This window comes from Tasmannia lanceolata, unplaced genomic scaffold, assembly GCF_043159265.1.
Source record: "Tasmannia lanceolata isolate RefF3 unplaced genomic scaffold, GAP_Taslan_0.1 ptg000006l, whole genome shotgun sequence".
Classification (NCBI taxonomy): domain Eukaryota; kingdom Viridiplantae; phylum Streptophyta; class Magnoliopsida; order Canellales; family Winteraceae; genus Tasmannia; species Tasmannia lanceolata.
In genome coordinates this window covers 33,442,623-33,457,429 of record NW_027518683.1, presented here as the reverse complement: position 1 = coordinate 33,457,429, position 14,807 = coordinate 33,442,623, and the positions used below count along the sequence as shown (strand labels likewise).

Sequence of the window (14,807 nt, the reverse complement as noted above, 5' to 3'; positions counted from 1 at the left end):
GGGTCCGATCGGGATTGCAAATGCATCGGAAGCCGAGGTCAGAGCCGTCCATCAAGGAATAAAATTTCTTGAAAAGAAGGGTGTTGACAGTAATTATTGAAGGAGACTCTTTAAATGTTATAAGCTGGCTCCAAGATCTTAGAAAAAATCCTTGGAGATTTGATAGATTTTTTGATGAGATAGACGACTGTTCTACGTTGTTATCTCTATCATTCAAGCATGTTCGGAGATCGGCTAACGAGATGGCGGATAATTTGGCAAGATTGGGGGTTTCGAAAGAGGGTTTAGCTCTATATGATTCCCTCCCTCCTTAATTTTTTGTATATCTGTGTCTATTATTCCATGCTTGTATTTTATTCTCCTTCGTAATCTGACCATCTCGGTCCCTTCTCAATAAAATTTGCCATCATTCAAAAAAAACTTGGGAAGTTATAAGAGCAAGAAACAGTCTATGGTAGAAAGGTAAAATGCAAAAAATGAATATCAAGTTATGGCGGTCACTAGTTGTGAGTTGATCTAGTTGAAGGCCTTATTTTAACTTGGGATTTGCTAGGGGGCATCGCAGAAAGGCATTTCGCAGCCGGCTGTTGCATGAAAGAGTAGAGCCACATAGGCTCACTCTTCAGCAGATTTTGTCTTATGCACTTATTTCATCTGAGGTGGCTGCTCTGTGCTCTCTAATGCAACAGCCGGCCGCAAAATGCCTTTCTGCGATGGTCCGCAGCAAATCCCTTTTAACTTAGGATTTCATGATACAAGTTCCAAGTCCATGTTTTGTGACAACAAATATTCACCTTGCCTCAAATCAAGTGTCCCATGAGAAAGCCAAACATATAGAGGTAGACTACCATTTCATATGAGAGCCAATAAAATACAGGTTGATTTCTACTCCCTATGTTCAATCAGTGGATCAGTTGGCACATGTGTTCACAAAAACTCTCATGAGAAATCAACATCAGTCGTTTAGTTCCAAGCTGGGAATGAGCGACACCTATTGTCCAGCTTGAAGGAGAGTGCTCGAGATATTATATGTTGAAAGTAACTTGGGTTGATGAGATTAGAATATTAGATCACAGAGCTCATATACACATAAATAAGAGCCTAAACTCTTTTCCATCTTTTATTATTAGTTAGGAGGGCATTTATGTGCTTTTACTATGAATAACTCAATTGACCCAAGTTGATGGTGGGACCCAATTCAATGGGTGTGGGTTTTTACCCTCCATGACTTCAATAAAGGATGTTGTAGTTGGGTTTCTCCCAACTCTACTAACACAATTCTTTCCCCCAACTTCTTCTCTTTCCCTAGTCTCTTTCTCTTTCTTTTTTTCTACTTTTTTTCTCTTCCCTCCAAAGATTGAAAAACCCTATTACTTTAAAGGTGCCATTGAGAGTCTACAATGACAAGGTTTGGCACCTCAATATCGACTCTTCACAGCCGGAGGCTAAGGAAAAGTCCCTACTTTTGTAGTTATTATGATGCGCTCGAAGACCATCGAAAGAAACAAATTAGGTTCCTTGTAATAAAGAAATTAATCCAGATAATTCAACCAAATCTCTACTGGACATCCAATGCTAGACCTCTCAGTTTAATACATCTCAAATTTCACTGAAGACCTAAGGAAATGCTTATTTCCCTCGACTTTTATTAAGAGTTGAAGTTTAAGTAACTTTTACATATAAGTTTCAAGATTTTAGTGAGTGGTTAGAATGGGGCCCATCATAATGGCTGCCCAGTGGCAATTAGTGTAATTTGTTTTGAGTGATTGATATATAAATATTTTATGGGTGTTGTCAGGTTGCTTCAAGCATGGTTTTAAATTTCGGTTTTGGTACCGGTTTCGGACCCCACCGAAATTTCGAAATTTCGGCCGAAATCCGGCGAAATGATAAAAATATTATTTTATTCAATACCAAATTTCGGTCGAAATTTCGGTAAAATATTGAATTAATTTAAAAAAACAGGTTTTTGGGTAAAATTTCGGAAAAAACGAAATTTTGACCGAAATTTCGGACGAAATAAAATACCGTTTCGAGTATGGTATGTTTCGGTGTCGGTCCCGACCGAAACCCAAAATTTCAGATTTCGGTCGAAATTTAAAACCATGGCTTCAACCTCTACAAACTCCATCTTATCTCACTCTCTTCTCGTTTTCTTCCAGTTTCATCTTCTTTACCTGTAACACCACAACTTGACTGATCTCCACGAAATTTTCTTTGTCAATTCACATTAATATGGTATCATAGCCAAGGTCAATCATTTTCCTATTCTAATTTTTCTTCTCTTCTTGAAAATCATAGTGCACCCTTTTTGAAAAGGGATAATCTTGAAGAGAACAAAGAAAACATACTTGAAAAACTAAAATTGAAAAGGGCCAATAAGGTTACAATCATATGGAAATTAAATGCAAAAGATCGACCAACTAATTGTTTTTTTTTATAGAAATGGTATACAAAACCAAGAACATAGTTGCCATTCAAAAAAAAAAAAAAAAAACAAGAACCTAGTAAAAAGGAAATGCCGTTGGAGTTGTTGATATGTGACACCAGAACTTCATTTTGACCATCTTGGCATTCTTCTACCATCCAGAAGGATGAAATACCAATTAAATTATTGAGCATATTTCTATGACCTTGTTTGGAAGTTGCAGCTAAATTTTTGCAGATGCAATTGGCACAATTAGGTGAATACAAAAGCAAAATGCTTTCACACAAAACTTCAAATGCAGACGAACTAAAAGAAACAGCTTCTTCCACTCCCCCTTCCCCTTTTCTCCAAAAATTCTTCAGTTTCCAAAATAGTGATTTTATGTGAGAATTGGAAGCGATGTGAAGAAGTTGGATAAGAAATTTTGGACTCTTGGTCAGGCGGGGTTTTTTTCCTCGCCAATTTAGGGTTTTGGAGATGGATCCACCTCTGATCTATGAGGGTACGTTTCATTCATTGAACTCATGATCGTCATACAGCTTGGCAAATATTTGGCAGTTCCCCCGCTCAATATTGGTGGTGAGTTCGATGGCATTCTTGGGATTTCAACTACGTCAAGGATGGGAATTTTGGTAAAATTTTGGGCTTTCTGGAGATGGGGATTGAAGGCAATCATCGGGATGAGTGGATCAAGGGATCAAAGGCTAAGAAGCATAGTACAAGTCATGGTGGAAGAAAACGGTAATATATATAAATATATAGATAACAATGTGGGCCCACATGTGTTTGGGCCCTCAAGCTCATATATGCTATATGAGCTTCAAGCTCACAATCATTTTCCTCATATATATATATAGACACACACATATATAGGGAATTGCTAGCGTCCATTACAAAAGGCATTTCGCGGGTCGTCTGTCGCATTTAGGGGTGGCAAAATTGGCCGAACCGAACCGGAACCGAGCCGACACCGAACCGAAAATTCAGTTTTGGTTTAGTTAAACCAAACCGATTCAAATTTCGGTTTGGTTTGGTTTGAGGATCAAACCGAACCGAAACCGAATATCTCCAATAATTATGAGTAAGAGGTGGTAAAATTGGCAGAACCGAACCGGAACCGAACCGAAAATTCGATTTTGGTTCGGTTTCGGTTTGGTAAAACCAAACCGATTCAAATTTCGGTTCAGTTCGGTTTGAGGGTCAAACCGAACCGAAACCGAACCATTGCCACCCCTAGTCGCATTTCAGACCAACCACCTCGTGAATGGAGAAAAAAGTTGTTGTCTTCATTCACGAGGTGGCTGGTCTGACATGCGACAGACCAGCTGCGAAATGCCTTTTGCGATGGACCCTAGCAAATCCCATATATATATATATATATATATATATATATATATATATACACACACACACACACACACACACACACACACACTAGTAAAAAAACCCGTATGATGTACGGACCGACAAAGAACTGTACGGACCACATCATAGGTTGATCCAAACAGTCCATGTGATTGAACACAACATAAATAGGTTGTGACCCAAAAATCATTTCCATAGGCTGATCCTAGCCCTCCAATCTATAGAGGTTTCCATAATATGTTCTTCCTCTTAAATCAGATGGTTAAGATAACCCTATAGATTTTTTATTAAAAAGGCATAAAGGAGGGGGTAAGATTGAACTATGTGGCTTTATAGGTTGATCCAAACCATCCATGTGATGGAACACAACATCAATTGGTTGTGCCCATAAAATCATTTCCATAGGTTGATCCTAGCCCTCCAATCGATATAGGCTGATCCTAGCCCTCCAATCGATAGAGGTTTCCATAATTGTTGTTCCTCTTCAGGTGCCCGAAATCCGTCAATATTTTGCAAGTGTCCTGCATTAGTAATATATAGTAGTTCTTTCGTCATTGTCATATGTCTTTACCTCTTCTCAGTAGTTTTTTTCCGTAATTGTCATGAACAGGTACCCTATGTCGGTACTTTTCGTATGTAGATTACGATTTTACCCTCACATAGATAGTATTTACTGATATGTGGGGAGGGCAAAAAACGGTAAAAATCATCCCCATTGACGTGTTAAATGGACAATAATTCTCCCTTTTCTCTTCTGCTAGATAGTATTAGATTAGATTAGATATATATATATATACAGACACAAACACACACACTAGTAAAAACTCCCGTGCGATGCACGGGCCGACAAAGAACTGTACGGACCACGTCATAGGTTGATCCAAACCGTCCATGTGATGGAACACGACATAAATAGGTTGTGCCCCAAAAATCATTTCCATAGGCTGATCCTAGCCCTCCATTCTATAGAGGTTTCCATAATTCCTCTTAAATCGGACGGTTAAGATCACCATATAGATTTTTTATTAAAAAACCATAAAGGAGGGGGGTAATATTGGAATTATGTGGCTTTAGTGGGTGCCTTTGTTAAAAAGCATAAAGGAGGGGGTAGGATTGAAAATATGTGGGTTGAATGGGTGCATTTGTTAAAAAAAGTCAAAAAAAGTGATGTGTAATTCTCATAGAATTTTCAAAATATTCAAAATATTCTCTTCTTTTCTCTTCTACTATATATATATATATATATATGAGAAAACGGTTTCTACACACTAGTGTAGATAAGTTATCTACACACTAGCTTAAAATACAGTGGGGGGCCACATTGTTTGGGTGATCCAAAGCATTCATTTGATGGGCCCTCACATAGATAGGGCGTGCCCAAAAAATCAGCTTCATAGGATCATCCTAACCCTTCGAACCGTGGAGGCAAAAAATAGACAGATTTGTGAAGGTTTATACACGTCCATTTTACCTCCACAAATCGCAGGATTGGAATGATCCTATGGAGCTGATTTTTTGTGGGCACCCTATCTCTGTGAGGGCCAATCAAATGAATGGTTTGGATCACCCTAACAATATGCCTTCCACTGTATTTTAAGCTAGTGTGTAGATAACTTATCTACACTAGTGTGTAGAAACCGCTCTCTCTCTCTCTCTCTCTCTCTCTCTCTCTCTCTCTCTCTCTCTCTCTCTCTCTCTCTCTATATATATATATATATATATATATATATATATATATGTGTGTGTGTGTGTGTGTGTGTGTGGAAATGTTATCAGCACTATTGTATTTTGATGAGGGCACTCCTCACTTTATTAAAAGTACGGTATGGCTCGCTCCATAGGATGATCCAATCCATCCATTAGATGGGCCACAGCCTAAATAGGTTGTGCCCCAAAAACCATTTCCATAGGTTGATCCTAACCCTCCGATCTATAGAGAGTTAGGATCAACCCTCTAACAATCAGATCGGAGGGTTATGATCAACCTATGGTGATGATTTTTGGGGCACAACCTATTTAGGCTATGGCCCATCTAATGGACGGTTTGGATCATCCTATGGTGCGGGCTATACTGTACTTTTATTAAAGTGAGGAGTGCCCTCATCAAAATACAGTAGTGCTGATAACATTTCCCAATATATATATATATATATATATATATATATATATATATATATATATATATATATGAGAAAACGGTTTCTACACACGTGTAGATAAGTTATAGATAAGTTATCTACACAGTAGATTAAAATACAGTGGAGGCCCACATTGTTTGGGTGATCCAAACCATTCATTTGATTGGCCCTCACATAGATAGGGTGTCCACAAAAAATCAGCTCCATAGTAGAATCCTAACCCTTCGAACCGCGGAGGCAAAAAAATGGCCAGATTTGTGAAGGTTTATACACGTCCATTTTACGTCCACAAATCGTAGGGTTGGGATGATCCTATGGAGCTGATTTTTTGTGGATACTCCATCTATGTGAGGGCCAATCAAATGGATGGTTTGGATCACCCAAACAATATGCCCTCCACTGTATTTTAAGCTACTGTATAGATAACTTATCTACACGTGTGTAGAAACCGTTCTCTCTCTCTCTCTCTCTCTCTCTCTCTCTCTCTCTCTATATATATATATATATATATATATGAGTAAAATGTTCCTACACTCTTGTGCAGATAAGCTTATCTGCACTCGAGTGTAGACACAGTGTGGTCCCACATTTTTGGGGGGATCCAAAGCATTCACTTGGAAGACCCCTTCATGGATAGGATGTGTACCAAAAATCAGCCCCATTGGATCATCCTAACCCTGCCATTTGTGGAGGGAAAAAATGGGCAGAAACATGGACACACAGTGTCTGCCCATTTTCCCCACCACCTTTGATTGGGTTAGGATGATCCAATGGGGCTGATTTTTGGGATACACCCTATCCATGGAAGAGCCTTCCAAATGAATGCTTGTGATCCCCCAAAAAAATGTGGGCCCCCACCCTGTTTTTGCACTCGAGTGCAGATAACTTATCTAGGAACACTTTACTCATATATGAGTAAATATATATAGGTATATGTGTGTGTGTGTGTGTGTCTATATATATATATATATATATATATATATATATATATATGAGAGAGCGGTTTCTACACACATGTGTAGATAAGTTATCTACACACTAGCTTAAAATACAGTGGAGGGTCACATTGTTTGGGTGATCCAAACCATTCATTTGATTGGCCCTCACATAGATAGGGTGTCCACAAAAAATCAGCTCCATAGGATCATCCTAACCCTTCGAACCGTGGAGGCAAAAAATGGATAGATTTGTGAAGGTTTATACACGTCCATTTTACCTCCACAAATCGTAGGGTTGGGATGATCCTATGGAGCTGATTTTTTATGGACACCCAATTTATGTGAGGGCCAATCAAATGAATGGTTTGGACCAACCAAACAATATGCCCTTCACTGTATTTTAAGCTAGTGTGTAGATAACTTGTCTACACATGTGTGTAGAAACCATTTTCTCTCTCTCTCTCTCTCTCTCTCTCTCTCTCTCTCTCTCTCTCTCTATATATATATATATATATATATATATATACATATACATATATATAGGTATATATATATATATAGAGAGAGAGAGAGAGAACAGTTCCTGCGCTCGAGTGTAGAAAACATGATGGGCCCACATTTTTTGGGTGATCCTAAGCATTCAATTGAAAGGCTCCATCATGGATGGGTGTGTACCAAAAATGAGCTCCATTGGATCATCATAACCCTTCCATTTGTGGGGTGAAAAAATGGGCAGATTTGTGGACAAACAGTATCTGTGTATCCCCCCCCCCCCCCCCCGACCCACCCCAAACCCAAATGGAAACCCTAAGATGATCCAGTATAGTTGATTTTTGGTACACACCCCATCCATGATGGGGCATTTCAAATGAATGCTTAGGATCACCCAAAAAATGTAGGCCCACCCTTGTTTCCTGCACTCGAGTGCAGATAAGCTATCTGCGCTCGAGCGCAGGAACTGTTTTCTCATATATATATAGCTGCGCTCGAGCACAGAAACAGGGTGGGGCCACATTTTGGGTGGGATCCAAAGCATTCATTTGATGTGCCCTTTCATGCGTAGGGCCTTTCATGCGTAGGGTGTCTACCAAAAATCAGCTCTATTGGATCACCTTAGGGTGTCCATTTGTGGGGCCAAAAATGGACAGATTTGTGGACAAACAGTATCTGTCCATTTTTGGCCCCACAAATGGACACGATCCAATGGAGCTGATTTTTGGTAGGCCCCCCCCATCCATGATGGGGCCTTCCAAATGAATGGTTAGGATCACCCCCCCCCCCCCGCCCCCAATGGCCCCCACCCCCTGTTTCTGCGCTCGAGCGCAGCTAAGTAGCTACGCTCAAGCGCAAACCCTTCTCTCTCTCTCTCTCTCTCTCTCTCTCTCTCTCTCTCTCTCTCTCTCTCTATATATATATATATATATATATATATATGGGGAAATGGTTCGTGCGTAGATAGGGTATCTGCGCTCGAGTTCATATAATGCCTTCTATTGGGTGTTTTGATGGAGCCCACTTAATAAGGGTAGAATGAATCTTCGAAGTAAAACTTAACGCAAAGAAATTGTGAAGTCTTCGAACCTTCTGTCTTTCGCATAGCAAAAAAGGCATTCGGCTAAGGTTTCGTTCCAGCTTCAGATAAGGTTTCCTTCGAGCTTCAGCTAGGGCTTGCACAAAGAAATTTCGAAGACTTCGAAACTACCTTCTGTCTTACGTATCAAAGAAAAGGGATTCCGCTAGGGTTTCGTTCGAGCTTCAGCTAGGGTTGCGCAAAGAAATTTTGAAGTCTGTCTTCTGCCTTTCACATACCAAGAACAAAAAGGAAATAAGCTAGGGGTTTTTTCGAGGTTTCTATCCACATCGCAAGAGGTAACCTAATGTTTCTTCTTCCTTTATTCATTTTTCCCTGTTTATTCAGCTAGGGTTTGTGTTAGGGTTTCAGCTAGTGTTTCATTTTTCCATTTCTCTTCTTCCTATTTTTTCTTCATTCTATTCATTTTTTGTTGTACAAATCGATACAAGAAAAGGAGCTTATCAATTTTTTTTTAGCTAAGATTGACCTGGTCATTTGGATTTTCGAATTTTTTAGGGATTATGCTGTCATTTCTCTATGTTTGGGGAATTAGAATGAACCAAATGTATGTGGTCTGATCCAAATACAGAAACATGAAGACACACTCGTTTATCTCATTTACTCTCTTATCATTTCAGATTTCCCCAAATCGGTAGAGAGATTCTGGTTGTTTTTGTTACGTGATAATTTCCCGATCTTGAAAGCTGAAATCTCAACCCTTCTTCCTCTTATGTGATTTTTTTTCATTTGATGTTATTACATTTACTCTCTTATCATTTCAGATTCCTCAAATCGGTAGAGGGATTCTGGTTGTTTTTGTTAAGTGTTAATCTCCTGATCTTGCAAGGTGATATCTCAACCTTTCTTCTTCTTCTGTGATTTTTTTTTTCATTTAGATGTTATCTCATTTAACATGTCACTATTATTCAAGTACATGTTATTATATTTTGTGTAAAATTTTAAGTTTCTTTTTTGTAATGGATCGATTGCATGATGGTGAAAGTTCTGTTTTTTTGTGGATCGGGTGTTTCCCAGGCTATTATCTTAAATGTATTTAAGCCATTCTATTCATATCTTGTGTGTTTATTCTATTAAGGTACGTAAAATGGATGATTCTTCGACACAAGCTTGTGGATCTGTTGTCGAAGAAGTTGGTGTGACGTCATCAGGGTTGGTTGATGACGTTGTGTCGCAAGCTTGCGGCTTATCAATCAGCGAAGTTGATAAGTTGATGCAAATGGATTAATTTGGGTTGAAGAGGGGAGAAATCAGAATGAATGTAATCTAGTAGAGGTTGATAATGATAGGAATGGCAGGGAGAGTACAGAGAACAAGCCGTTTGTTGGCCAGGTTTTTGAAAGCGGAAACGCGGCCTATGCTTGTTATAATGCTTATGCGTTGACTAAAGGTTTTGGAGTACGAAAATTCAGTACAGCAAAGTCGACAAAAACACAAGCTGTAACATCTAGGAAGTTTGTATGTGACAAAAAAGGAAAGAGGGATCCTAATGATAAGAGAATTGCTGGCAAGGGAAAGGATGTGAAGGAGCTTCGCATTGTGAGAGTCGGTTGTAAAGCGCAGATGGTGATAAAATTGAGAGATGGAAAGTCGGAAGTGAAAACCTTTGATAACAAGCATTCACATGAGCTTAACTCTCCACTGAGAAGCCACATGCATCGTTCCCATAATCAACTCCATAAGATGGAAAGTTGTAGGAAATTGATGGATTCTTTCCATGGGGTGGGGATGCGGCCTTCCGGTATTGCAAGGTCCATTAATGCAAACACACAAAATTTAGAAACGGTGACACTACTAAAACAGAAAATATATAATCATGATTTGTAGATATTGATTCATTCGTCGAGTTTCGACACAGATACGAGGTGTCTAACATGGCAAACTAATATAAATACGGTATAAAATTATTGCTTACTATCATAATTTCTAACAATATAAATACGGTATTAATTTAACAAACTAATAAATCTTAGGATTTTTTTTTTAATGATCGCCAATTTTATTGTAAAAGAGACCGAGATGGTCGAAGTACAAAGTAGAGAGCTACAAAAGATCAGGAAAAAAAAATAACTACAACTTAAAATTATGGGAGAAGTGAATCAAATTAATCCTAAAAAATCTTACGATTAATCCTCTCTAGTCTCCAATATGCAGCAAGAAAGGGAGACTGATAGGCTAAAACTAATATTATATTACAATAAGAGTTTGTTTAGGATTTTAGGTTGAGGGAGGCGGGAGGCGGGATATAACATCAAATATTAGAAAAAGAAGACCTAAAAACAGAGTTAATAATAAAAGAGGTAATCACAATATTCATCAATCATTAATAAAACAGAATGTCACACTTGATACAGCACAAAAACGTGTCAACACGCCCACATTAAGTCTGACACTTATAGCAATCCATTTAAAAGTGTTGAAGTAGTGTCAGACACGACACAACACGTGTGTTAGCAATAAATTCAAAGTCCCGTCTAAATCAAAGCACCCTTAATGCACGGGATTAACATTTAATAACCCGCACTCCACATGGCATTGAGAAACCAGTTAATTATCACATGTTAGCAGGGGAAAAAGTAATTGTATCTTGGACAGTGCACTTCATTTCTTTTGGGACATTGAAACTTGAATCGCATTATGTTTCGTTAAATCAATATGTGCTACTTGTCATAGAAAAAAAATTTGTCATAAGAAAACCAGCTCTTACCTCAACAAAATCAGTACCGTTTGCAGCAAAAAATGGAAGCCCCGCTTCACCAGCAATAGCTTTGGCCAGCAGTGTTTTACCAGTCCCAGGAGGCCCATGAAGAAGGACCCCTTTTGGGCAATAGATGCCTTTGTTTTGAAATTCCTCGTCATTCTTCAGGATACGCACTATCTCCTGCAGTTCCCTCTTTATATATTCCTGGCCAGCAAAATCATCAAATGTGACACCCGTAGTTTCCTCTGCCGATATGAATTTTGCACTGCAGACAGTAAAAATAAAGATTTGGAATTCCGGCGAATTTTTTTACTGTACATGAATCATTCCCTGCGGTACTCAGGAAATTATCTGAAATCTTGTAATCATGTGTAATGGATATAGAACAAACAAAAAAGAATCTGTCAAATATAAAAGAAATACCTCTGACAAACACGTGACATTCAGAAAGATTACTCATAAGATATAAATCACAGAAACAAAGAAATTCCAATAGATCGAAAAACAATTGTGATGCGGAGACTTTAAATGTATAAACAAGAAAATGAAACAAAGCTGGTGTAAGACAATCTAACAAACGATAATGGTTGAAATGAGTCACTGGCATCTAGAACTAGAACAAACCAATAAAAAAGCATCAAGATGGACACACGGTAAAGGCAATTATTCATGGTGAATTAAGTAAAAATAACAGGAAGTTTCCAGAATGATTCGACTCGAAGACACCAGACTCCAAAAAGAAAGTCATTAGAACTTGTAGATATGCTGAAGACAGTACTTAATGCGCATATAATGTACTACAAGCGAGGGTTTATTGTGGTTTGGGAATAGCTACAACACAACGAAATCTGTCCATAGAAGAATTAGTGAGCAAAACAAGAAGGCAACCCACCTCCTCTTACCTCACCAAACAATTGTTGACTAACTTATCTTCAACATAGTTGGCTTGATTTTCGATGCATGACAAAGCCGGCCACCTACACAAAACATGGCTAGTGGTCCCTGGTGGGAGAACCTTGCTCAGTGTACCATAAAAGTACAGTTCCAATAGAAATGAAAACAGTTACACTTTACTGCAAAGAATACCAAAATTTGTAGAACAAAAACCGAATCACATTCACAATAAGGGCACTAATCATCAATACTGGTTTTGTCTGTACAAAGCAAACCATAAATTTATATAAAGAGATGTACTAAAAGGGCTTCCCTTGTCCAAGAACATGCGCATGTGATTTGGTGCCACTGGTCTCAACAATTTATGCCTCCTTGATTAAGGAGGCATAAGCTTTTCTGTTTCCAAAAAAAAGAGTGATACTTGACTTTTGCATGCCATGTCAAGGTTTTAAGGTCATTCAATCACATTGGAAAGATGTTGATGGATTAGACACACACCAACAGCGTCATCACCGAGAATGTTCACCGAGTGCACATGCCTGGGGCAGTCCCCAAATGTCAACTTCAATACAATAATATCTTTACGGCAATAATCAAATTGGGACGTATGACTACACTTGTTCAGTTAGGCTTTGCATATTCAGATCGAGTTCTTTAAACTAACGAAGGACTAATAATGTGTTTCCAGTGCCATTATAATCACACCCATCCTTGAATATAGGGAAGCATAATAATGACCTAAATGAGTTTCCTTTGAGTTTAAAGATGTCAAGAAATGATTGGGACACAACTGAAGAAAGGAAGAGTGAACTTATTCTAGAGTGGTAGGCTTAGTTGTAATTTTAGTTTCGTTCGCCGTTTCGTTTTGGCAACCGGAACGAAACGTTTCAATCATTTTGTTCGCATTTCGTTCAAAACTTTTCATTCTGCTACGATGGGGGGATTTTTCTTTTAATAGTTAAAAATATGGAAAAAATCCAGAAAAAATCAGAAATGGTTAGAAAAGTATAAGAAACAATTAAATGGACCAAATATGTAAAAGATCCAACATTTACTTAAAGGATAATCACCATCAACTGAAATACCTACGTTGACCTGTGTGACCTGTGCCTGACAAGATGAAAAAAAATTTGGAGACCAAATTATGAGATTTTTTTACCAGACTTTTGGGATTTAATAATGTTTGGTCATAATAGAATTTATGAATTTTTAAAATTGGAAAAATACCCCATCATTTGGAAGTTAAGAGTTAGACCCGACCCGATTTTTTCGAATTTTGTACTAGAACTGAAAAGTTGACTTTTTTTTTCCTTTTATAATTGGGTCTTGAAACTATTTTTAATGAGTCCAAATAGGGGGTATTCCCGTATTTACATGTAACTCTTAAGGAAATGGACATTACTTAAATGACTTTAAATGTAAATACTAAGAAGAGGAAAGAAGAAGAGAAGAGAACCAAGAAGAGACAAGGAGAGTAGAAGAATAAACAACTAAATTGATAAGTGAAATACAGGTGTGACAATCCAAGATGAGGGTCAATTAGAAGTTTTAGGCTTAATTAAGAGAAGATTAAAAATTAATCCTTTAATTAAGCACTAATTAATCTAACCCTTGTTCAAATAATCATATTAGTGAAATCTAGGGATTAGACATTCTAATCATGCACATTTGCTAACCCTTGCTCAAATAGATATTATAATGCAATTTAGGGTTTAGACATTCAACTTAAGTACACTTACTAACCCTTGTTCAATTAAAGCATAAAGATAAGTAAGGTTAGAGATTACCAATCACCACACGTGCAAGAGAAGGAAAGGAAGAGATAGAGAGACAATGAACACAAGATTTATAATGGTTCAGTCTATCACAAGACCTACTCCACTCTTCACGTCCACGCGTGAGTTCCACTATTTCGATCCTCCTTCAAGGGCGAATCAATGAGCCATTACATGACCAAGCTTTTCCATTCTCAAGGGCCAAAGCGAAGCCCGCTTTTCCATTCTCATAGGCCAAAGCGAAGCCCGCTTTTCCATTCTCAAGGGCCAAAGCGAAGCCCATCTGCACGAAACCTTCGGTGAGAGGACACACCCTCATATGCCGTCTTCACGATTCTTAACGGGCCGAAGAGAAGACCCTTAATGAAGAACAAAGAAAATGAAAAACACCCAATGCCTCTTAAATAGGCAGATTACAACTTTGTAAGCTCACATTCACTCCAAAAGAATAAGCAAAGAAAAGCCCTATGGAGTGCCTCTTTGAAGAATGTAGAAATGAAAGCTCAAAGAGGTTTTGCTTTTGATTTTCAAAATGAAGCATAAAGACAAATGGGATTTGATCTTTCTCAAATGTTCAAAAGCTCATAGAGATAGGTTTTAATCATGTATATATAGTATATTTGAAAATATGACCGTTTGGAGTAAAACTGTAAATAACTGGCTTGAAAAAGTCAAGCAGAAAACGCCCCAACGGCTAGTTTGCCCAACTGTCGCGGTCGACCGAGCCACCGCGGTCGCCCGCCCCAATCGGGCGCCCTTTTATATTTTCAAATTTCTTACCGTCGCAGTCGACCGGCCCCATGGCGGTCGTCCGGCGAGGCTAACCTGTTAGCTCAAAAACCTATCCGCGGTCGACTGACCCATTGCGATCGCCCGCCCAAACCCGTGACGGATTGTTCCTGGATGTCTAGGGACACTTCCGCGGTCGCCCGGCTTGACCCGGTTGACCGGCCCGCCAATATCCGGCAAGTGCTGGA

The 14,807-nt window shown here is 38.6% G+C and overlaps 1 protein-coding gene across 3 annotated transcripts in view; it reads right to left on the bottom strand.

The window, feature by feature from the left end:
* Window positions 1-14,807, bottom strand: part of EMB3144 (AAA-type ATPase family protein) — a 91,371-nt gene that overhangs the window by 56,566 nt on the left and 19,998 nt on the right. For all 3 annotated transcript variants that reach the window (XR_013251599.1, XR_013251598.1, XM_077383071.1), the window contains exon 4: window positions 11,168-11,426. Coding sequence is in view for 1 of the 3 variants with exons in the window: in XM_077383071.1 (XP_077239186.1) it covers window positions 11,168-11,426 (259 nt within the window). In the remaining 2 variants the exon portion in view is untranslated. The remainder of the gene's footprint in view (window positions 1-11,167; window positions 11,427-14,807) is intronic.